General features: G+C 39.4%; 1 protein-coding gene across 5 annotated transcripts in view; it reads left to right on the top strand.

Annotated features, from left to right (window-relative positions):
- The window catches only part of Nebl (nebulette), a 363,961-nt gene that overhangs the window by 247,269 nt on the left and 90,556 nt on the right, over nucleotides 1–26,136 (top strand). For 4 of the 5 annotated variants that reach the window (XM_029536745.1, XM_029536746.1, XM_029536744.1 and 1 more), the window contains exons 5-9: nucleotides 6,441–6,545; nucleotides 8,664–8,774; nucleotides 15,444–15,554; nucleotides 22,512–22,613; nucleotides 23,503–23,604. The exons of the other annotated variant lie outside the window; for it this stretch is intronic. In XM_029536745.1, the coding sequence (XP_029392605.1) occupies nucleotides 6,441–6,545; nucleotides 8,664–8,774; nucleotides 15,444–15,554; nucleotides 22,512–22,613; nucleotides 23,503–23,604 (531 nt within the window). The remainder of the gene's footprint in view (nucleotides 1–6,440; nucleotides 6,546–8,663; nucleotides 8,775–15,443; nucleotides 15,555–22,511; nucleotides 22,614–23,502; nucleotides 23,605–26,136) is intronic. 5 annotated transcript variants of the gene reach the window in all.

Genomic DNA, 26,136 nt, shown 5'->3' with positions numbered 1-26,136 from the left:
GGCATGTGAAATATTTTTTGTAAACTGCAATAATAAGACATTGGCAGCGATAATTATGACCTTGACACCAGTGGCAGTTAAGGTGTATTGAGCACCAGGGGCCAGGTGTTGTCAGTTGTCAGGGTGGGTCTCCTAGCCACGCCCTCCTCCCTCCCCCTGCCCACCATTTCACTCCTCGCTTGACTCCATTGTTGTTTCTCAGAGTGGATACCCAGGAAAGCCTGTTACTCTCTCACAGGCTGACTTGGTGATTCCCACCCTGGTAGGTTTTCACTGAAGTGTAAGTATTCCTGGGCTGCAGCTCTAATTGGGCAGGTGATGTATTGGAGTGTTTGGGGGAGGATTACTCATTGGTGACTTAGGAACCTTCCTGTAGGGAGGCACAATGGCTTTTTATACTCAGTGACTGCCAGCACCACAAGGTCTCTCTTTTTTAGGTGAAATCAAACACATGGGAGAGATTTCAGTTCATTGTAGATTTATGTTTCATGGTGGAATGTCTGGACTACTTAAATATTTAGAATATGATTATTGTCCCTTAATTCATGACTGGATGTGTGCTCAAATTTCACTTTATTGTAGGCTTCCATACTGATAAGATACTCATTTAGCTGCTAGAATTTTTACATGGATCAATAAAGATTCTGAAAAAAATACACTAATTTCTAAAATAAAAATTATAGGAAGGGTTTAATCATCATCTTAATACCAAATATTAGGGCTGAGGTTAGAGTTGAGTTCCAGAATGTATATCTAGCATGTACAAGGTTCTCAACTGCAAAACAAATAAGTAAACAAACAAATATTGAATAAATTAAATGTTTATGTTCCTAAATGTTTCAGTTAAGTATAACTGAAAGTTAATTGTTCTTCTTTAGTGACATCAGTAATTTTATGGGGAGCAAATGACCTTATATTTGAAATTTCTTTGTCTTCAAATCAACTTATATTTGAAAATTTCATCTTTGCAATATAGTAGCATAGCCAGCTTGTTGTCTAAAATACATCAGTCACAGAGTTAAAATAATAGGTATAAAATTGATGTTTTGTCACCTTAAATCGACCTGAGTTCTGGCTGAGCCTGTATTATATGGTGTTTCTAATTGGGAAGGACTAGACTGGTGCCCCACATTTAACCTAGGACACCAGTCTTCTTCAGCCATTATGCCAAAGGGACCCCTCAGATGCTTTGGTGACTTTATCACCCATCCTGTCCTGGAGGGGCATCAGTTTCAAAGCTGTTTTTTGTTAGTCTTTTTTTTTGGGGGGGGGGTAATTTTGTTTCATATTGCCGAGTTTAGATTTGTTACTGAATGAAATTGTAGGGGGGAGGGTTGCTAATTTAGCAGAGCCCTGAACCCTAAAGCTTGTGGAAACCCTCATGTATTGGAGACCAAGCCATTCATCCAGCTAGCAAGCTCCCCAGGATTAAAACAAGGTCAGTGTGACCCTCAAGCCTTGGCCATCTTGCTAGCCTAGCCTTCCTCCTTGCTACATGTATGCCGACCGCTACACACATGCCTTTATATTGTATACTCAGGAAGCCTCCGTGTAGGATCCACATGTGCTAACTCACAGGTACAAACTGGAAGTTCAATGACTTTCTAAGACCACCAGCTGAGCACTGGTGGGGACAGGGTTCAAGCAGAGCCTGGCTATCAGTCCTGTCACCTTGTACTGGTTCATTGCCAACACTGGCATGGGGGTTATGGGTCCCTTTGCACCAAGTACCTTATATGCCTTCCATCGGTTCAGTTACTCTTCTTTGGGTCTCTCCTAGCTTCGTAAGTTTCTACAGCAGTTTCATAATCAGAACTGTGCATTTTGGAGTGGCTTGGAACGCCAACAGAGATGATACTCAGTTTCTCTCCCAGTGTGCCTTATAATGCTGTTTGGAGTTTCATGGGCTTAAGGATAACAGGGTCTTTTTCAGTCCTAATTTCTGACCTGTCGCTGATAGCTTGTGCCTGTTGTCTTTTATAGCAACTTGAAGGATTGTGACATGGCGAGGGATGGATCGAATAACTGCTTCCCTGAATTCCTCCCTCACTCCTTTAGAGTACTGAAGGCTTATCTCTTTGAGTGTGCCATTTCACTCAGAGAGTCGGGGTCATCAGAAGCCTTGGACGCTCTGGAGACCCTGCTGTATCCCGGCCCCTCCCAGACAGTATGTAGAAATGTTAAGCAAGACTGACTTGGTGTTAGCCCTGGGAGGTTTCCCGGCATGGCACTCACTACAGAGAGAATGTCATTTTTCAGGTCAAGTTGGGAATCAGTGTAAAGCATTTTTCTTTCTTACCCCTTGCCTCCTTTTCCCCATTGCTTTTCCCTTCCCTTTGCATGTCTTTCCCATTTACTTTCTGCTTTGTGTTTGAGCTGTCTACACCATGGAGATTCCTCTGGATAACTCACATCCCTGCTCTGAAGAACATCTCATCTCCCGGGCAGCCTCTTCATTTCCCTAACTAAAATCTCCGCTATTTGATTTTGGATGCCAAACACCTCATCGGTAACTTGTATCAATTAGACTTGTCCACTAGATTGAGCATCCAGAATCTCAGATCCAGTAACATTCTGTCATTAAAAAAAAAAAAAAAAATACTGGCCAAAAGGAAATCTTCAGTAGGTTTCACATAAGTGAAGCAGAATGAACCTTGCGTGGAGCTAATTAGGCTTCATCAGTGGGCAGCCTGATTCGATAATTTATTTCAAAGTTTGCAGAGTGTTCACCTGCATAGGAATGGGGACAGATTTTTCAGGTAAATGAAATTGTTCGCTGTGGACAGATTCTTCCAATGATGAAAACATTAAATTCTGAGGCTACACTCCAGAAAAAGCCCAGTCTGTGTTAGCAAACGTAGGAGAGTGACCTTGATCATGACTGTAGTCCTTTCTCTCAAGGGTAACTGAATTTGACTGATGTGATTTCCTTTGTGCAAAGACTTCCTAGATAAGCATGCGTGTATGAAGAGACAGTCACAAACATTTCCACATCTGTCATCTACTTTGAGCCATTAGCTAATCTTGTCCTCACCAAAAGAGCCGTGGGAAGGAACAGGAAGCAACTGTGAGCTAATTTCCCTCTAATTTTAGTGGCAACATGGTGGGATTAGTGGGACAAGACAAAGGATAAAGTAAATGTTTAGGACATCTTATTGACCATGACACCAGCAACATTGCCTTACTTTTGCCTTTAATTTGAAAACATGTTGGGTTGTGTGTTTCCTGTGAAACAGATGGTTGCAAGTAACAGCAAGAGCTTACTTAATGCAGTGGGGATTATTTTCTCTCTGCATGTAAAGGCCAAAGGTAGGAGTTCCCATCTCTACACCGTGACTGTTTTCATCTCCCTCATTACTCTTCTTCTTCTCTCCCTTTATCAACATCCTGGGTTGTCGCCTCATGACATCACTACTGCTGGCCCCTGTGATGGGGCAGGGGAGATAAAAGCATGACTGTGCAAAGCTTCTCCTGCTAACCTAGAAATGTTAGAGGCACTGCTGGAAAAATTGCACTAAGTATCTTGTAGTGGACCTTTGTCCTCCTTGTCCCTTTACAGTGGCCAAAGAAAGTGCCTGTTTTAGAGGAATTGAGGTTGAGTTCCATTCAGGTCTGTGTGTTAGGAATGAAGGGTATCTCACCAATAGATGGAGGCATAGACTCTAACCTGTGGACAAGGTCGTATATAGCCATCTATTTGTATTTGAATGAAACTTTACATGGTTGACTGATGTTTTCATTCATTTATCATTTCCTGTTACACTGGCATAGGAATCCTATAAATATGTAATAGAGTTAATTATGTAAAAGCTTACTAACATTTACTTATTGTTATGCATATTAGGAATTGTATACAAACTCCCTAGAAACCACACACACACACACACACACACACTCATTAGAAACCTAGCATCTAACCTGGTGTGTGTGTGTGTGTGTGTGTGTGTGTGTGTGTGTGTGATTTTAAAATTTGTGATGAACACCAATAGACAAATAACCTTAAATTTTAAAATTAATCTTAAATTTAAAGATGAAAATCTATTCACTTTTTAATAAAGATCAAAGAAGGCCATAGAGCCTGGGAATCAAGGCTGAACTATTTGCCTGCAGAACAAAGGAAGTAAATACTTCAGCCTCATCCCCAGCTCCTGTCCTCAGTGTTTAACCCCTGACAGGCATTATCAGAAGGCCTCTAGCCATAAGCACATACCAGTGTAGTGAAGAATGTGGTCCTGATGGAAAAGATGGTGGCAGAAGATAAAGATAATGAGCCAAACTTAAGCCTAATGATAGGCTATTTTTTCTCACACTTAATTATATAACAGGGATACTTTTTCCCCCATGATCAAAATAGCCTGGTATTTATCATCCTGCCATTAACGATTTAATTACTAGTGACTGAGGAGAGAGATTTGCAGGAACCTTAAATTATGGCTAATCTTTGAGAGGAAAAAAATGTAATTTAGTGTTCCGATAAGATAAATATGTTCTCCTGTTGATTTCATGAATAAAGCAATTTTAGGCATTAATATCTATGAGACACAGCAGTGGACTATAGAATTTTGAAATTACTTATTGTATTTGTATCTGTTTACATGTTAGGTCAGATTGGGCCCTTCCAATCAGATTTGCATATAGGAGAATCACCATGGAATGTTAGTCCATTACATCAATATTAATCATGCCCTCTTAAGAGCTAGGCAGTAGGTACAAGTAAACATCCCATTTAAATTATAATTAGGAAAACCATATAATTTATCATGTGAATTGGGACATTTTTTCAGCTTAAGTATTTATAGTCTTGTGTAGATAAACATAACTTTATTACAGAATGATATAAATTTCAGAAAATTACTGCCAGCCTCTTAGCTTCTTTCAAGTCTGCCCTACCCAACTTTCAAATTGTCCATCAGTTAATATGACAGCAAGACACTATTGGCATTTCTCCATATTTCCTGATACTTTTTGAGCTCATGTATCATGTGGAATCTGCCCCCAACAGGAGAATAATTCTGGCCTATCTCCAAGTAGTGCTTGCTAGCGATTCATTTTGCCAGTGAATTTGAGGAAGCTGGGCATGTTCAGTAAAGCCCCCAGAAGGCTTTCTGGTGCATCTGCCCACTCACAGCACAGTGGTGTTCTGGAATGATCTGTACCACCTGGAAAGCATTCTGGGAAGATTCTGGGCAGAGTGGGTGGGTGGGAGGGAGGCACTGGATGCTGTTAAATTAGGGAAGTTGGATTTGAGGCAATCAATTAGTAATAGGCCTGTTCTGAGCACAGGTTAAGCCCCCTTCTCTGATCCAGTCTGTAAAGGCAACAATACTAAAAGTAATACACTTGTCTCTTCCTCTACATCTTAATATTTTGCATCTTTTCTGAGGATTTCTTGTTTCCTACCTCAAGGCAGCTGTCTAAAGCCAGTCTGTGTGACTAATGGGCCCAAGTTTGACCCGTGTGTGCTTGAATGTGTGTGAGTTTGTGTGTGTGTGTGTGTGTGTGTGTGTAGAGAGAGAGAGAGAGAGAGAGAGAGAGAATATGTGAAAGGTATTATGTGTGCACGTGTGTATGTATATGTGTGTGCATGTTTTTATGTATGTGTGTGTGAGAGAGAATATGTAAGTGATATGTGTGTTCACATGTGTGTGCACGATTGTGTGTGCATTTGTGTGTTAGTGAGAGAATATGTGAATGATATATGTGTGTACATGTATGTGTGCATGTGTATATGTGTGTGTGAGAAAGAAAGAGAGAATTTGTGAAAGATATGTGTATGCATATATTTGTATGTGCATGTGAGAGAGAATATATGAATGATATGTATGTGTGCAAGTATATGTGTGTACATGTGTGTGTGCATGTTCATGTGTGTGAGAGAGAGAGAATATATGAATGATATGTATGTGTGCATGTGTGTGTGTATGTGTGTTTGTGCACAAGTGTGGGCCAGAGTGAGACCCTGCCCGTGTGTGGAGGTTGGAGGACAACCTTGATTGTAGGTCATTCCACCTTGTTTTAAGACAAGGTCTCTCACAACCCAGCCCTGAGAATCACCTTCTGTGGATTCTCCCTATGCCTTCCATCTCCCTATTCCATCCAGGTGTGCTGGATCTACTTCTCTGGCTTTTATGAATGGTCAGGAGATTGGCGTGCTGGTCCCCATGCTTGTAGAGTAAGGACCTTCACCTACCAAGCTGTTTCCCTGGGCCCTCAGCAGTGAGGCCCTCCAATGACTGATTCTTACATATGGAAAGTGCAGTTCTCACTCTCAGTGTGGCACTGCCTGTGCAGCCTGGGACTGGACCTCAGAAATGGCTGCTTGGAGCGCCATCCTGTCGGTCTTCACTTCAACAACTGGGCTTGAGTCACTTAACTTGCTCTTGAGAAAAAGTTGTCTAGAGTTGGTTCTTTTTTCTTATGTCAATTATTTCCTTTTTCAGATCCATTACAAAGAAGAGTACAAAAAGTCTAAGGACAAGTGTACCTTTGTGACTGATACCCCTATGCTAAACCATGTCAAAAATATTGGTGCTTTTATTTCTGAGGTAAGGTCTAAAAAGCTCTAAATGGAACATGGCTTTCTTTAGTGTGTTTATATAGATAAAAACGTACATTAAACTTAGAGAATAGTTTTGAAAGTAACACTAAATACTGATCATATCCACACTACCTAATTACTAACCAAGTAAATATGTATAAACTGAGCTTGCTGTACTTCATTGGCCTATGTTGTTATTATATTGAATATGTATATTTTGACTATAGTTATCCTTTCTTTATGTAGAATTACTTTTGAAAAATAAATATTTTTACTCATGTAGGAGAATGTTCTGGTAGCTTAGTTAATTTAGAAGTTTCAAGTTATTCATTTCCTAATGGACTTATTTTAGAGGTAGATAATTGAATATCATATTGGAAATAAGTAAATTTTGTCAGCAAAGTCCTTCAACCATGTCATCTTTGAAAAATAATTTTAAATGAGCTCTTTTGGAGTGGGATGGACTTAGCGGGAGAGAGGCACTGATTAGGAAGCCAGAGCACAGGAAACGCTGTTTCCAGCTGGAAAGCCACATAGCTTCTCTATGAATAGTCAGGGCTACAATCCACAATGCATCCTGACATGCCATGTCATCATCTCTATGCGGAGGATGTGCATTAGTCTGTGAATGAACTTGAAAAAGAGAATGAATAAAGCAGCATTGTAAATGACTGACTGCTAGTGTTTTGTAAGTAGTGTTGGAAAGAGATAAATATGATACACTCGGGATTATATAGTAATGTGGTACAATTTTGAGAAAAAGCAGTCCATTTTCTGTTATTAACAGAATCTTTAGCTATAGGAACAAAGGTCTGTAAAAGATGTACTCCATCTGTCAACATCCAAATCAGCTCTAGGAGATGGGCTGGGGAGGTCCTGAGGCCTCATCACATAAAGAACTGTGATCCTTTTTTTCTTGTATTAGCTACAATATTTATCCTATGTAGAGAAACTCTTGGTGTTCTCAATTTGTATCCAATTAATGTTCCGGAAGGAGATAACTGCAGAGGAAAAATTACAAGTGGCTTCCTGTCCTGTTCCCATGAACCTAATTTTCCCAAGAGGAAATAGTGACTGAGTGTTTGTCTGTTCAAGTAACTCCAGAGCTTGTTCATAGTTAGTGCTGGCTGAGGACACACACACACACACACACACACACACACACACACAGAGAGAGAGAGAGAGAGAGAGAGAGAGAGCACAAGTAAGCAAGCCTCCACCTTCCACTGTGTCCAAGGAAAGCCAAGAAGGCTTCAATAAAGAAACAATTCTCTTCCGCCTTTTATGCACATATGTGTGTATGTATGTATGTATGTACATACGTATGTATGTATGTATGTATGTATGTATTTAATTATATAAGTTTAGAGAATCAAATCTGACAAACATTTATACAGTGTGTTCTGATAGGAACAGGTAGTCAAAAATTTTTTTAACTTCTAAAAACAACCTTGCATCAGAGACATAAAAGTTTTCCATGCGTCTATGTTGAGAATGACGCTTCAGTTCACACATGATAGGTACTGCACAAATCATGGAAGTTAATGCCTCTCCCTCCTTGTCCTTGTGTCTGTAACCTTTGGCTCCCCTCTTCAGTTTTTTTTTAATAAAATGAACAGTAATCTGTTGTGAATTATGCTCGCTCCACAGTTCTGTAGAGAACCCTGGAACATATTTATTGTACCCCATTTTCTGGGTTCCTGTTATCCAACATCACATTCCTCCCGGTGTCTAGTCATCACAGTGTCTGGTCATCACTACTGTCTGCCTTTAGGGTCTAGGCAGTAAATTTTAATAACTTGCATTTTGTAGCTCAGAAGATCTCATTGTTCTCAGACCATTTATTCACTGGCCAAATGCATGAAACTCTCAACACACAGACTTCAGAATTGCACAGATTGAAACAGGGACTGTCCCCTGTCCTTCCATATGTAAAGCCCTCCCACAATGCACTGGATATATTTCTATCTTTCAAAATATGTCCATCAGATTTATTGATGTAAATTTAAATAACCTGCAGGTGTTTTAAACCAATCATGTTTCTAAAGTAAGCTTTCTTTTATATTCATGGTAGCAAAAAAAAAAAAAATACAAGCTTATCTTTCTTTTCCTTTTTCCCTCTTAGGCAAAATACAAAGGTAACACTAAAGCTGATCTTTCCAATTGTCTGTATAAGGACATGCCTGCCACCATTGACAGTGTCTTTGCAAGAGAAGTATCCCAGCTTCAGAGTGAGGTATGATTCAAATTTGTAACCTGTGGAAGGTGTTTGTCATTTTATGAGCATTGCTTATCTTGGTTATCACATACTAAACAGAAGGTAGAAGCAACTGGTTTATACTGCCAATTATCAGATGTGTAATGGTGGAAACTGAAAGCAGCCTCCAGTCACCTGTCTGTCTCTCCATGCCCCATTCATTGCTCTTTAAAAACTTGATTCCCATATCATTCAGACATTTTCATAGATGGACTTTTGACAGCTACTGTCAAATGAGTCTCTGATTCAATATATGACCCCAAAGCCAAGAACATTTCAGTAGAATTCACAGTCAGAAAAACAGGTGACAGGTTGATTTGGGAAGATGCACAGGTCCATGCTTCCTCTACTACACCAGTGTTTTAGGAGTGTTGTGTCCTGTGGCATGTGCTTGCCATTAGGTAATCTACAGCCACTAGTCAGGGACTCCAGCAGGTGAAAGGAGTTATTTCAGTGATTCCAAGTTGCAGAAAAACTGAAGCGCTGTCATGAAAACAGGAGTGTAGGGAGGTGACTTTTTTCCTTAAAGAAGATTGACAGGCAAGGCATTCTGAATGTCCTCCCTCTCTTGAAGTTCTAGCTACAGAATTCCCAACTAGAATGTTTTGATGCTTTCTGCCTTATTTTCTTTATATCACAATCTGATGATCGTGGTGAAAATGGTGTTGATGTTGATGCTCATGGTGGTGGGCGGGTGCCGCTGCTCTGTACTCCATTTTCTGTTATTTGGCTCTCTAAACTTCATGGAAGAGCCTCATGTAACTCATTTCCTGCTCTGTACTTGGAGTAGTCCCCAGAAATATATTGCTTTCCTTTCTACGGAGCAGCTTCCTTCTGCATAGTTTATGTTCTCCATGTGCAGTGTAGGTCTGCTATAACATGTATTTGCTGGATCCGGTGCTGAACCGTGTGCTTCTCACTTCTGTCTATTTGGTCACCCTAACAACTCCACAAGCCATCCCCATTGTAGGGTTGTAGAAACATGAGAGGGTAAGTAGCTTTCTCGAGGCCACACATCCAGGAAAATTAAGACCCAGAACACAAACATGCCTAGCTAATCTGCTTCCAAAGTCTGAGTCCCCAACACAAGCTGCACTTCATCTCTCCAGTCATTTCCACCACTGGCTTTCTTATTAATCAAATTTATTTCTGTTTTAAAATACATTGTAAAACTTTGTTTTGCGATAGCCTCAAATGTAGCCCAGGCTGGCCTCACACTTACTATATAGCTCAAACAGAAGTTCAACTCAGTCTTTCCACTTCAGGCTCCCGGGTGCTAGCACTATGAAGCCATGTGCCATATTCCTTGTTTCAGTAAATTTTCTTTCTTCTTTAGATTTTTAAAAAGTAGAGGCTGCCTTGTATTTGAAGTAATTCCCAAATGGATTATTCTGGAAAAAATTAAGCATAGAAGCATTCTTAGAACATCTTTAAGTAGTAGTTCCTTATTATAAATTTAATATTCTGAATTCAATGTGCCCTCAGCTTGGCAGTGAATCTGTCTCAACTGTGTAAGATGAATCTCAAACTATATGAGAGTGAGCTTCTGCGTGGCTGGCTGTGATGAGTATGTCTTTTAGTTGCCCTGCCAACATCTGGTCACTTAGCTATTTGTTGATGATATGGGCTACTTAACAAAGCACATAACTACAGCACAACATTTGATCTGAGGCAAGTAACAATTATGCAAGAAAGAAAAGAAATGCATTCTTATGTTTGCTCTTGGTGAGGAGATAGTTTGGGATTTGTGCTAGATAGTTTTATGTCAATGCACAAGCTAAAGTTATCTGAGAAGAAGAAATCTCAGTTGAGAAATCTCTTCCATACGATGGGGGCTGTAGGCAAGGCCATAGTGCATTTTCTTAATTAATGATTGATGGAGGAAGGCTCAGCTCTTTGTGGGTAGGGCCATCTCTGGGCTAGTGAACCTGGGTTCCATAAGAAATCAGGCTGAGCAATCCTTGGGGAGCAATCCAATAAGCAGCAACCCCCCCTCTCCATGGCCTCTGCATCAGCATCCATGTTTTTGTTCTGGATGAGTTCCTGTCCTGAGTTCCTTCAATGATGAACAGTACTGTAGAAGTATAAGCCAGACAAACCTTTTCCTCCTGAAGTTTCTCTGATCAGGCTGTTTCATAGCAGTAATAGAAACTTGAACTAAGACAGGACACTTGAGTTCTAAGATTTTTTTTTAAATATAAGAGTTTTAGAGTTGGCCATGTTTTTGTTAGAATAAGTCACCACATACATCATCACCATATTCTCCTATGATAGACACCATAGGTGGACTTGTATGCACCACAAGTCATGAACACATCCCCTGTGATTAACTTCCAACTTGCTCTAAGAGAGAATTTTTTATTTTTCCAAAGTGTCCATTTCAAAAGCTGACACAACTGTAATCATGTCTCTTTAGGTGTGTATGCATCTATTACTATTATTGCTATTAAGATAGTGACTTTGAATTTTCCTGGAAGTCAAAGGAAAGAAAGACGTACCTGTGAGTGTCGGTGTATAATAATTAAATTTTACCTATGGGTGTGCAGGATCAGAGTTGGGATACCCTCAGACTTGAATAGCAAGGGTCTCCCTGGTTACTTTTATAGTCCACTTTCGCCTTTCCACTAACTCTTCTCTGAAGTTGCATACACTCTTGAATGTTTAAACCGAGTTTGTAGTTTTGTTGTCTGTGCTACAAAGAAAAAAAAATGTCTAGTCAAAAAGCAGCAGTATATTCTAGTTTGGAATCTGCTATAAGGAATGGAGAGAAGGAACGCCCTCAGAATGTCTTCTACGTTGGCTCACTTTAGCGGGGTTTGCCCACACTTCTGAAGTATAAACGAGTTCACATGTGATAGCTATTGTGCATGTCTGTAACTCAGACTCACTAAAGTAGCAATTTCTCCATGGTAACTAGCTTGAAGGAGAAATTAAACTAGGTTCATACTTTCTTCTAGAACGTGATGGATAGGAAGAAACAAGAGAAAGGGAGTCCAAATGCTTGCCAGAGACCAACTTATGAGTTATATTAAAATAAAGACCCTAAAGAAACCCAAGAATGGGGTGGAGTGTGCCTTAAATCTATGGAATTCTTGCCTGCTTGGCTGTTCCCAGGCCAGGGATGAATGCTGTTGCCCCACAGAAATGATTCAGGTAGCACTCACTGCAACTGAGCAGACTTAGGCTCGATATTTGTATCACTGGTGGCCATAGGCTTCTCTACGGCAGTTCATAGATGTCTGGTGTGCATGGTGTGTGTGTGTGTGTGTGTGTGTGTGTGTGTGTGTGTGTGTGTGTTGCAAACGTCTACTGAAAGTGAAACCAGGCATTCCTCTGTAATCCCCTCAGCACTTGGGAGAGAAATAGGAGCATCAAAGTCCGAGGTCCTCTTAGCAATATAGGAAGTTCTAGGTCAGCCTCAGTTACATAGAACCCCAACTCAAAACAAAATCTACTAAAAGACAAATGTAAAAATCTCACCTACGTGAACACGTTTATATAGAGTGTCTGAAACTATTGACAGTGGACTCTGACTTGGCTGTGCAGCTCCACACTGTTCTGAGCATTCTCTAAGTGTGAAGAAAATAGTTTGAAGTTAGGGAAACATTGCAAAATGACAAATCCTTAAAAAATTGAATTTATCAGAAAACTTATAAGTGTGGCATTTCCACTAGCTATTTAAAGGAAGAAAATTGCTATGATAAATTAAAGTTCAGCTGCTCACAACTTGATGCAAGCTCAGTTTTTAAGGCAGTGCTTAGTAGCAGCTATAAATGAAATGACTATTTCAAAGCTGAAAGTAGCAAATTATGTATCCTCTTTAAGAAAGAGTGCTTTTTCAAATCGTTTCTGGATGAGTCACTATTTTTATGATAACTCACAAAACGGTCGGCTATGTTAGTTATGTTTATGAAGTCACGAATGTGGAATTCAGTCTAAAATGCAGAATATAGCAAGCATTCATCAAAAAGAGGAGATAGACACATGCTGGCTCTCTTCATTTAAGAGGAAAGAACAGCTCTCATAGAAGTTTTCGTGGTTTTATAGACTTGGCTACTCATTAAACTCTCCATTTCCTCAGAGGCACAATATAAAATGTAAGTAACTGTGATAATGGACTCTCAACCTGCATGGAGGTTTCTCGCTTACATAATTGCTGAAAATGTAAAGATGCTCATCATAATTACGGATCTTTTTGGAGTAAACTGAGGGACACACCATAGCAAGATGATTATGCCTGGAATATATGAAGTGCTGTCTTTGATTCTTGGTAATCAACCAGATATACAGGACTGGATCCAGGAACCTGATCAGATAGGACTAAATCAGACTTGAATATGTCAATTAGAAGAAATTTCCACACGGCTGACAAAAGGGGAATGAGATGTGGTACTATCATCTGGCCGTTGGAAGATTATAACTGGGATTTAATTGCATAATTATCAGAAATGAAGTCAGATCATTGTAGGTACCTTAGGAAAGAGGTGGGTCAGTTGGCACCTGCATCTTGGGAGCAGCTTGAACCAAAGGTCAGCTCTTTGGTCCACGTGGATGGTGTGGAGGCTCGAAGCCAGTGAAGCTTCTCTCCTCATCCCGAAAGCTCTGGATTGTCTGATAGTTTTTCTCCCTGCATCTACAAACATTCAGCTCAGGGAACAGAAGTTGGGGGTTTGATTAAAGTAGAACTTTCAACAGAGCTCATGATGTTTAGAGTACACAGTGGCCCAGGTTGAATGCTCTTTTAGGAGAAGTGTTCAAGAAAACTTAAATACAGAGCCAGAGAGGCCATTGAAATGTCAAGAGCTGTACTAGATAACATATTAAAACGGTAAGAGTCAATGACTGTTTATGAAAAATAGCCCTACCACTTTAATCCTGTTGACTGCTGTATTAACAAAGTTAAGTGGGCAGCCAGCTCTGTTTACAAACTCCTATGAGGAGAGTGTAGTTTTATGAGAAATCTGAATAAACTCATTTATTCATTCATTTACTAAAAGTTTATTACATTGCTTCCCTGTGTTATTTACTCTGATAAGCACAGGATATTAAAAGATGTGTAAGATATCAAAATAGCTTCCAAGGAACTCATATTGGTGACAAATTCTTCCTTAAGTTTAACTATATTCTTTTCACTGAAAGTAGACTCTGGTTTTTTTTCTTGCTGAGTACTGTCCTAGTATTTTTTTATTGGCTTTTATTTCCTTACATCAAGCAATTAACTAAGTTCCATTAACAAGCTTGTCATAATTCAACTCTTAGTGAATATTCAAATTGCTTTTTCTTTTCTTCCTTCCCATTATTACTATTCCCATTCACTCCTATATTCATTTATTCATTTGTTAATTTGTTGGTCAGGTAGTCATAGATGCTGATTTATTTTCCCAGATGATATTGTGGGATTCAGTTGGGGAGCTGCACAGTTGTATGTTTTAGGATGAGTCAGAACAGTGAAGGAAGTAACTAAGATGACCGTAGGAAGTAACTAAGAGGACCATAGGAAGTAACTAAGATGACCGTAGGAAGTAACTAAGATGACTGTAGGAAGTAACTAAGATGACCGTAGGAAGTAAGTAAGATGACCGTAGGAAGTAAGTAAGATGACCGTAGGAAGTAAGTAAGATGACTGTAGGAAGTAACTAAGAGGACCGTAGGAAGTAACTAAGATGACCGTAGGACGTAACTAAGAGGACCGTAGGAAGTAACTAAGAGGACCGTAGGAAGTAACTAAGATGACCGTAGGAAATAACTAAGATGGCCGCAGAGGCTGAGGGCAAGGGAAGACTTACTGTTTGACCTTCTCTAATCCCAGTTTTATTGTCAGGTTTGGCTCTGTCACCCCCTGAGGCATCTTTACCACAACCCCTTTCCAGCCCATACAGAGCAAGCCAAGAATGGTGGCAATGGACAGGACTGGGATGACGTCATCCCTACTGGAGGACTAGGCTCAGACTAGCTGAGAATTGTGGCTGTATGTTAAATATTCTCCCTAACTGGGGAATTTAATGAAGATACACCATCTGCCATATCATACCAGTCTATCATTTGTGCCTGTATGAAATCAGAACCTTTCATTTAAAAGTAAATAACCCATGGCACAGGAGAGATGGCTCAGAGGGTAAGAGTGCATATGGATATTTTTCAGAGGACTAGAGTTCTTGTCCCAATGTTTACAAATACCTAGAACTCTAGTTCCAATGCCTCCTAGGGCGTCTGCGTACACACAGATACACAGACGTACACATTGTTAAAAATAATTAAAATATACCTTTAAAAATAAATAATTCACCTTGACGCATTTTTAATTCCCCTTCACTTGGTCAGTGTCACCCTCAAAATTTAAACCTTGGATATTTGTAACCCCACAAGCTCTCAGCTGCTGAGGTTTGCCCCAAACCGCAGCCAAGATAGAAGACAGATAAATAAAATTGAGGTTTTTAATCTTTTGTTCGAGGGCTTTTTTTTTTTCTTAGAGATAAACTGCAAGTTTTGAGTAATGAATCTGAACTACAGCACCAAGAAGGGAGTGTTATGGGTGTTATCTTGTTACAGACTCTTGGCAATTTTAACTGTCAGCCAGAAACACTGAGGAATTTAAAGCAGAGAGTTAACACAGCTCTAAGTGGATCTAATCCCTATGTGCGTTTAAAGGTTGTCTACAAGCAGAAGCATGAGGCTGAGAAAGGCTTCTCCGATTATACCCACATGAAGGAACCACCGGAGGTGAGACGCGCCATGGAGGTCAACAGGCACCAGAGTAATGTAAGCAATTTTCTCTTCACAATTTTCTGGAAAAAACAAAACAAAACAGATTTGGGATTATTTGGTTGAGATTAAAATATTATAGCAGTTTATTCACACAGATTTAAGTTTTTTAATTAAATTATTATGGTGACTGTCAGTAAATCCTTGTTGAACGCCTTTACATTATGAGACATTTCAGGCATTGTAAAATTTGCTTTGAATTAGGACAAGTGTGGATACTGTGACCAGCTTGTTTCTCAGCATTTACTGAACTTCCTTGACATTATGGGGAAGTTCATGCTCTCTACTCCAGAATGGCAGGACCACTGGATGGAAATCCAGCTGCCATTAGTGGCCCCAGAGGAATTACAAACTCGTGTTTTGGGGGTTCCCTACTGAATTTTTTCTTTTGGAATGTTTATCTGGTTCAAATTATTACATGTAAAACCCAATAGAAATGAGCTACTAAAGCAGGTTCCTAATGGCGTAGAAGTAGGAGCCAGGGAAAGAAGCAGATTAAAGACAACACATTCCTTCATTGACTTTCCATGCATTTTAACCAATTACCTGTATCATCATGGCCTAGAAGTATAATCTCTCCTGAAACTATAGCAGAATTGTGAATTTTCTGGGCACCTAAAAATCTATGAACTGTTGGTTAGGTTCTTGATACATTAGTGTCAGTACTGATTCATCCTTTCCTAGAACTTGTCCCCCATCCCTTCTCAGAAACACCCCTGATGCTTTTGTGTCCTCTCCCACAGAATCAGCCCTACCCCATGGCCCCCTTGGCGAGGTCTACATAAAACCACAAACTTTTATTTCAAAGTAAACGGTTTGTTGTGCTGGCTGCATGCAGGGCCTAGTTTTATGGAGTATTTATGTGTTAGGTGTCCATCTTATCACTTTTGGGAGTAAAGAGTTATTTGACTCATGGTTTTAGAGAAGCTGCAGTCATGTTGGAAGGGAAGTCATGATTCTGTAGTGGCTGTATCCATGGTGGCAGCAGCGTAAGGCACAGTTGTCAACATGGTCTCAGACTAGAAGGCAGAGAGGTCTAGACTGGATCTGGGGACAGTTAGAACATTTAAAATCCTGCCCCAACCCAACTACATCTGTTGGCCAGGCCCCACTCCCCCAAAGCTTCATCATCTTCAAAGGCACGCCAAGACTGGTCACCATGCATTCAAAACAGTCTGGGGGGGACCCTTCAGGCTAAAACATGATAGCACTTTCTGTACATCAAGTCAGTTTTAAGTTAAAATCAGAGTGAGGCTTGACGTTGTTGGTGTTGACACACCAACACCAAAGCATTCTCATGGTGGGAGGTGAAGAAACCAAGTATCTGAAATTGTCAGCAGGGCTATTACTTTAAGGGTAAGGTTTGCAAGTATTGTTTGCTTATAGAGGAGGCTATAATGTTCATAAGTACCACTTATCCAGCTCAGCCACATACCAGGCACTGTGCCAAGACTGGTCATTTCCAGTTCTTGGAACTGTGGTATCATGTCCTATTTTATAGACAGATGAAATCACACCAAAGGAATCAAACTCTTAATTCTCCCTTTTCAATTACCCCACTGCCTCCCTTCAAAGACCACTGACGATGAATCGAAGTTTTACAAGAGAATTAAAGGATGGAATGGTGTTATCTGAATTCAGGTGTTCTTCAGGAAAGAAGAACTCAGATCTTGGAGTTCCCACTGTTTGACACTGATGCAACCTTGAACTGGAATGGGAAACTGGAAATTACACAGTGGGCTGGTGTGCTCAGGTCGAGGCTTGTGTTCCATGGATCTGCAGATCCCTGTGTATATATCTCTGTGGCTCACTGAGACTCAAATACTGAAGTTTCTTATCCTAAGACTCAGGTTTATCATCTTACCTCTCTTTTCCTTCAAAAGGTCTGTGATTGAGGGATTGAGGAACTAGAGCATAAAGCCTTTTCCTCCTCCATTCAATACTATGTACTTAAGGGAGAAGGATGTATTTACATACATTCCTCTGCCGACTTGGCTCAACCTTTACTTGCAAAGTTTGTACATATAATAGGATTTAGAAACTGTTTAAGACTATTTACTCAGATTTAAAGTGAAAATGATATTTGTATTCCACCTTAAGGTAGTTTATATTCTCCCCAAGTCAAGCCTCATAGAATAATACATTTGCTGTCCTTACAGTATGAAATGAAACACAGGTCTTGGAAGCCACACAGAAAGGGAGATCTAGGACGTACACTTTCTGCTTCAGTTACACAACAGAAAATATTATCTCCCAGGAAACTTCAGCCCAAAGAACTGTGATACAGAATTTTCTAGTAGAATTTACCAGCGCTGCTCTTTTGCAATGGAGAGTGTCACTTTTCTGTTTGAAAATAAGTGACTCAACATAGACTAGAAGCTGGGGGCTAGGGAGATTCACCATGGGTAGAGGCACATGTCGAACTTATTGAGTACTTGCGTTAGATCTCTGGAACCCATGTGGTAGACAGGAAAGAGCTTGTGTCTGATCGCTACATGCGCTGTGGTTTAGCTAGTGGTAGTTGCTAGTATGAAAGAGGTCCTGAACGTAGTCTGCAGTGCTTACAAATAAGCAATCCTAGTCTAGAAGCCAGTTTGAGGTGCCTAAAAAGGCACTCAGATAGCAGCATTTTTAGTGGTTATAAAAGGTTTCTTTTAGAGCATTGCACTTTGACCCCCCTTGAAGTCCTCTGTAGCCTCTACTCCCCTTCTTTCTCTTCCACCAACCTAAGAAGCCTTCTTTCTTGTCTGGTTTTTGCCTCACCAAAAAGTATTTGGTTCCTCATTAGAGTGTCCGAGTTACTGGTTTTGTCCATTTGTATTTATGGCCTGTTCATCTGCCTGCTTGTACAATGCTTGGCATCATCTGTTGGAGCCTTTCATTCCCCTTCAAGTGCATTGCTTTCCCTCCAAGGGCTGTCTGTGGAGACTTTATGTTTGATCAGTTTATGAATTCCCCAACCAAGGAGTGCCACATGACCATTTTATAATCCTGAAGAGCTTGATGAGAACCCCTGCATCATGTCTGCCTGTCTTTGGAGACCAAAGTATCCATTTTCTCTCTCCTTTCTACATCCTGTGAGCATTCCATTTATCAGCTCATTCTAACCCATACCTAAAAAGGGAAGGGAGTCCTGGAGGATATGGTTCCAGCTCTAGAAGTGTTGATACAGCCCAATTAAGTCTAGACAAGTTTTAATATGGGTGGGATGGACATTTAAAGAATTAACGCACATAAACTATTTAGCAAAGCATGCAACACACTGAAAACATTACATGAATGAAAAAAACCCATGAAGGATATGGCTGGTGTGCAGCAGAAACAGAAATACCGAAAGGAGAGAATACACAGGGACTGAAAAACCACAGAATTATGTAAACATGAGGCCAGGGCAGCTGAATGTGGTGAAACAGGGCCCAATTCAGAGCCAGATGGTTGGTGGGATCAACTGCTTTCCTGAAGATCATAAAGGATGGATATGATTCTGCAGAAAACCATGATCAGTGTCTCTAGAGTTAGAGATGAGAATCCATCTCTGTGTACCTCAAGTAAAAATGGAGAGTTTATTGGTTTACATACAGTCTCACATTGGTATCTATGGGGGTGTGGACTTAGGATTTTTTGTACATATAGAAACCCATGGGTGCATATATATATATATATATATATATATATATATATATATATATATGAGTATATATTATTATATAGGCATATTATGTGTGTTCATATATTATTATTAAGTATATATTATATTAAGCATATATTATTAGGTATTAATAACTATTATCTGCTTATGAGCTTATATATCTGCTCCCATATTTTAAGTCACATCTAGATTATTCAGAGCACCTAATGCAGTGTTTAAGTGTTAGGTTAATAGTGGTTGTATTTTGTTTTTGCAAATACTCTTAATCTATAGCTGAATCCAAGGTACAAAATGCATGGTTGTAATTATAGTTGGAGGCCCTGCTATTTATTGAAAGATCAAGCTTCCTTCAGACAAGATGGATACAAACCCTCTCACATTCTCACAAGAAGCTCTCTTTAGCCCCATAGTTTGACTCTGTTCAGTTCTGTCCAATGTCAATTCTGACTGACAGTGTCTGTGAGGACTCAAAGAGTCAACTGCTGTCTCCACCTGAAGCTATGTTTATAGCAGCTGATCCTAGAGGAAAGAAAGATGCTACTTTATCCCTATTCTTCGGGGACTTTGGATGCCCCTTGTCCTGGTTAGGTCCTTATCATGATTTCTAAATAGGCTTGCCACTTGACTGGCTAGCCTGGATAAATGAAGGTTCTACTGCATTACTGAAGACAAATTATTAGTGAATGGAAAGCAGTTTCCAAATGACAGATACTAGGAGGCTGGGACCATGATGCAATCAGGAAAGCACTTGTCTCCCAGTGACAAAGACCAGTATTTGGATAGCCAGGACTCATAGAGAAAACCAGCATAATGGCATATATCTGTAATCCTAGCAAGGTGGGAGGTAGAAACAGACAGATCCCTGGAGGCTCACAGGCCAGGTAGTCTGGCTCATGTGATGAAGTTTCACGCCAATGAGAAAAACTGTTTAGAATAAAAGGTAGAAGATACCCAAGGACTAACACTTGAGGTTGTTTTCTGATGTCCATATCCACACCTACACACACACACACACACACACACACAGGTAATACACGCAGGAGGTTATGCTGCTATTCTGTAGAGGGGCAATTATCCTAACAGAAGGTGTGACAGAGAACTTGCAACCTGAGAGTGCTCTGCATGGCTGCCTCCTTTCTTGTGACATTTCTCCCATCAGTGTTGCCCCAGAAGAAGGTGAGCCAGATCCTGCGCTTTTCCCCTGCGTGGCTCCATGGTGTCCTCCTGTTTGAATGTGCAGCTCATGTCAATCTTAATATTTGTTTTGAGTCACATATGCTGGCCTCTAATTTGCAATTTACATGGATGATGGGGCCCTATTCAGAATCCCGCTCCTGCAGCCTTTGTGCGGTTCACCTCACACCATGCAGTCATTAGGCGGAACAGCATATAATTAGGTAACCCATGTAAAGCTGTGGTTTCTGAAAGGTTGCAGTTCTTTTCAAAAAGTGTGGGTTTCCATCTTTCCTCCCATTCTTCTCTAGACAAAAAGCCATTTCCCCCCTGGTGGCTCTCACATGGATGTAGTAACTTAAAGGCAGTTAGTCTTGGAGGTAGATAATAATTTGGTTTGTTTTTACCTGAGGACTGGGTTTTGTTTACGAAGCTTGTGTTTAACCCAGTGTAGACAGGAACTGAGTTGCTGTCATTTGTAGAGGAGTGTATTACTCTTTGTAGCCAATGAAATCACCCTATTTAAAGAGTCCTGATCCTTTAAAATCTACCTCACAAGATAACTCAGTTTTCAGTTAATTTTTATATTTCTCTTACTACCCTGTGCAAAACCTACCTAGAATTGCTGGTGAAGGCAGCGCTTATGAAATCTAAGTGCCAAAGGAGACATATGCTCTCTATGAAATTGTACCAATTGTATCGAAGCTGGCTTCATTTGTCAGACAGGTTCATGATAGTAAATGTAGTTTTTAAAAATAGTCACGGCGTGAAGACTATTGCAAGCTCATGAAAGATTAAGCGGAAGCATCGTATTTCACTGAAATGAAGTCACACAGTGCATTGGAAACCCACTGAAGTATTAATGTCCAAGTGTGCTTACTCTTGCTTATTGCCACTGAAGCAAGTGGGAAAAGCAGTGGGGACCTCTTCAAACTCAGAAAAGTGAAAGGAAAAAACAAAACAAAACAAAACAAAACAAAAACCAAAACCAAGTAGGTTCATGCTACCAACCCTGGGTCATAGTGATCAGTTAGGAATTCCTTAGAATCAGATTCTCAGGGCCCACTTACCAAGATTCTGCAACAGAAGCCTAAGTGGGGGCCAGAGATGTAAACATCTTAATGGGTAGGCCATATGGTGCCATTGCTGAAACTTTGCTGGCAACATTAGGAATGTTTTCCTTTGTGCACGTGTCTTGTGGTGTATATGTCTGTATTCTATGTTCTGAACAAATAAAGATAGATTTAAAAATCATACACTTTACATCATAACTGTAGTAGAATATATCCTACTGGACAAGTCAGTCTGCCTCTGATAGAAGTGTATCTGATAGCCAGGACTGTAAGTTATGACACTTGTCATGACACAGAGAAGCAGAGGGATGAGGAGATGTTGGCCATCAGGCACTGTATTAGTTCTGTTCTGATCTTTCAACCCATTCATCAGTCTAGGTAGTGGAAAGAAGCTGAATGATCTAAAGTATTTTACACTTGTTAGACCTTGTCTGGTTTTCTCTTTACATTTCTACTTCTCACCCTGAGACTGATTTATGACTAATATACATTCAGAGGGACAAGATTCCTTAATTCCTTTCTTTGGTAGAATTAGACCATTAGTGTTGACTTAATCTATTAGGAGATAAGTATTCTCTAGGCACGGACATCTGAGGCATTCAGCTGAGAAGAAAGAGGAAGGTGTAGCAGCCAGGGTAGAGAATGGGGTTACCTAGCTTCACCATCTGTCATCCCCATGGGAACAATAATATGCATTTGTGTGTCCGGAATTGTCCTGCATCCCCTGGATGGGTGGATGGATGAGAGGATCAGCAAACACATTTAAGCCAAAAATTACTCAGAGTATTATACAGAAAAATCCTTTCACATTGATGGCACCCTACTTCTGTTCTTTTATTCAAGAGTATATATCTATTTTAGACACATTGATGGGCATGGGATAATATAAAGAGAGTTAATATCAGAGGAAATGAATGATCTGCACAAAAGACATGAAGAAAGTAACTTTAGTTCAGTGTGTTCTCAAAGCGAGCATGGCATGGATAATATCGAAGTGAAGGTAGCTAAATGAAATAACTAAGTTATACTTTTTCCAATTGAAACTGTCTCTTTCATCAGATTTCTTACAGAAAAGATGTGCAAGGCACCCACACATATACAGCGGAGCTGGACAGACCGGATATCAAGAAGGCAACTCAGATCTCCAAGATCATAAGCGATGTAATCTCTCTTTCTCTCTTAATCTTGTGCAAATCTGATTTCTCTTTATATTGGAGGGAGATGGAGCACAGTGTTCATAGTTGGAAGGCTAATTCAGTTAACATAATCAATTCATTTGAATTAGTGACATCTCAATTTTGTCCTGAGTTATCCATTTGAATATGCAAATTATTGGGGATGTGCATGAATTGCCCGTGTTCAGCCCGACTATGCCTAGTATTAGCGTATTTTTAGAGGCACACACACTATTGGGTATATGATCGCATTCAGATGTCTCAGCTTGGAAGCCAGACTTGTCAGTCTTCTGCTCCTGATTATTCTCTCAGCTAACTCCCATCCAGGGAGCTCTGCTTGGCCTCTCCCCATCTGTTGCTGGTGATTTGCCGATTCCTTTCCCCTAGCACTTAGTTCTGCACACTGCCTGCATGCCATAGCTGTGACTTGTCTGCTCTGGGACACTTTTCCAAGTTAATGCCATTTTGCTTGAGCATAACAAACATCCTGGTTAAAGTTAACTAATGGAATAACATAAGTCCACTCCCCTTAAAAATCAAAAATGAAACTAATTCAACTGCTTGGTAACCAAGTGTCTGGTTTTGTGCACAAAATGATAAGTGCTATCTGTGTAAAGAACATAGAGTCTTAACTTTCCAGAAAAGCTCTTAGAGTCTTTAGAGATAAATATAAAGATGTTGACTGGCTACATAGGTTAAAATAAAAGATTATTTTGCTACTAAAAATAAATTCCTGCTTTAGCAATCACTGTTTTAGTATTTGGTGTTTAGTGTAAAGTATTTTTAATAGGCTAAGGTACTATTATATTATATTTTGATTAATGTTAATGTAATGTAAAGTAGGAATATTAAATTTTTCTTTTTCTTCACTTAAGGCAGAATACAAGAAAGGGCAAGGCATAGTGAATAAAGAACCTTCTGTAATTGGAAGACCAGATTTTGAACATGCCGTGGGAGCTTCTAAACTTTCTAGTCAGGTAAGACTTGAGCATGATAATCCTTCAAAGGCTTTATTCATAGGTTTTATTTCAAGGAGCGTAGAAAATATTTCATCTTAGATATTATCTTTAACTGCAAGAATAAACCAAGGTAATGTTTCTGAAGCTACTTTAGCTAGTGTTCCAATAACTGTAAATTTGAGCAGAAAAAAAAAAGTCCAATTCTTAGATCAAAGTGCAGACTTCTCTCCAGCCTCACAGCTGAACCTGCTTCATTGAGTTTGGCCATGTTGTATTTCTAGAGATCAGCAAAAGCCAATACCCAAAGTTATATTTTTATACCTGAATATACAAAATAAACACACATACAATTTGAACTTAGTAATAAAGTATTTTCTCAATTTAAAAGCATTTTTAAAATCCATAAATTCTTGAAATCTGATTTCAGAATGTAAGACCTGAAGAGTTTTCAAACCTGGAAGGTAAATGGCTTAAGAGTTTAACAGGTTAAAATTTCAATTTTCCCAGAATTATATAAATGCCATCCAATTACAGTGAGACTCCAAAAGACTTTTAAGAATTGGCCTGAAATCATTTCAAAGTTTCTGTGGACAGGAGTTGCCTGAAAATCTTTAACAGCGTGAGGCTGCAGATCAATGTCAGGGAAATACTAGAAAACCATTTGAATAAGTCAGTTTATATTGAGAGCTAAATTACTCAATAGGATAGAATAGGAATGCCTGAAATAGATTCTAGTATATCTAAGAATTTAACATATGGCAAAAGTGTTGATTCAAGTCAGTGGAGGAAAGATAGGACCGTTAATAAATTGTGCTAATTGTGGTAAATGAAAACTCTGTTGGTTTCTTTAACTCTATACAAAAGTGAAGATAGATTAACAATACAAATGCAAGCCAAGTGTGATGGTACATACCTCTAAGTCCAGCACTCAGGAGGATAAGTCAGAAGGTTACAGGCTCAGCTTGTTCTACAGAAGGAGACCCCATTCTGCAAGCAAAGCCAAGCCCAAACTAAACAGACAAATACATCCCAGAAAACCATCAGCAGACATGAACAAAATAATTAAAGTACTAAAAAGAAAATTCGGGAGTCACTGTATGGTGCACAAGGTTTGTGTTTTAAGAAGACCAGCAGTCTAGATGTTCTAATGGATAGTAAGACACGATGATTACACAAACATTAAAATCACTGCTGCACTTCATGACCCATGCTTGTTATTTCAACACTCGAGAGGCTGAGGCAGGAGGATTGTGAATCGAAGGTCAGACCAGGCTACATACTGAGACTCTGTCTCAAAAACCTCAGGTAAGTAAGGAAACATGGATGTTTACTCAGAGATGAAGGTGTGAGAGTCAACAATGGTGACAGCAAACTGATGTTTTAAAAAATACATTTATAGTTTTTGATTTTGGAAAATAATCCATCTCTTATATTATACTTCAAAATGGAGCAATATAAATAGATAAAGGTCTAAAATATGACTGAAAAATATAAGATAAATCCTAAGTCTAGAAAGATGTACTGGGGCTCTTGGTTTGAGATTCTTAGTATTCAAGATCACCATAATGCTATTTCTTCCAAAATTAATTTTAAAGACTCTATGTAATTCCAGTTCGAATCCAAAGTCTTCCTTTTTAAAAATGAGGACCAAATTAAGTAACTGAATAAATCAAACAATTTTGCAATTTGTACAGAGAAAAAAATGAAACTAGCTTTTTGGATAGTAAAAAGAGGAGCAGTCATTTCAAAATATTTGAAACTATGCTGTATAATATATATAAAATAATAAATTTTTCTCATGAGATTTTTTTAAAAAGTTACTTTTACTGAATATGTATATGTGTGTGTCTAAGCGTGTACCTGTGTGTAAAGAAGCCCATGAAGGTCACAGGATGATAGTAGATAACATGTGGCTGGAGCCATAGGTGGTTGTGATCTACCATGTAAGTATGAGCAATAAAACATCAGTCCCCTGAATGAGCAACAAATGCTCCTCGCTACTGAGATCTCTCTCCAGCATCCTCATATGTTCTTTAAGGTGGAAACAAAAATGACTAGCAGCAAAGCAGAAAAAGTGAGAAAAGAGGTGAATTCGATTCTACAGAGAGGAAAGATAGATAAATGGCAGTAACCTTGTGAGAATATGTTAAAATTTATTACTAGAAAACAGAAATGTCAACAGAATTTAAGTGAAATGTCACTCGTATCCATCAGCATTCTGTTGCTTGCTTGTGTGGGGAAGAAGGACATGCCGTTAGAAAGGTTTTGTGTAGGAGGTAGTTTTGAATTGGGCTTGGTTTAATGGGAGAGAAGTCTGCTCAAGAAGAAAGCCCCAAAGAAAGGCAGGAAGGTGACTGAGGACAGGATTGGGGCCTCTGATCATTGGGATATCAGTTATGGCTATAAAAAGGAATTTAGGAGGATTTTTAATGAGCAAAGGGTCAGTGTTGTATTAATTTTGACTATATGGCATTGTTTAGGGAATAGAATGAAAATAATATGTTGCTTTTATATAACAAACTAATGTACTTTTGCAACTTGGCATGTTTT

The sequence above is a fragment of the Mus pahari genome, chromosome 3 (assembly GCF_900095145.1).
Source record: "Mus pahari chromosome 3, PAHARI_EIJ_v1.1, whole genome shotgun sequence".
NCBI lineage: Eukaryota > Metazoa > Chordata > Mammalia > Rodentia > Muridae > Mus > Mus pahari.
The sequence above is the reverse complement of the archived record's forward strand: the minus strand, read 5'-3'. Positions and strand labels throughout refer to the sequence as shown.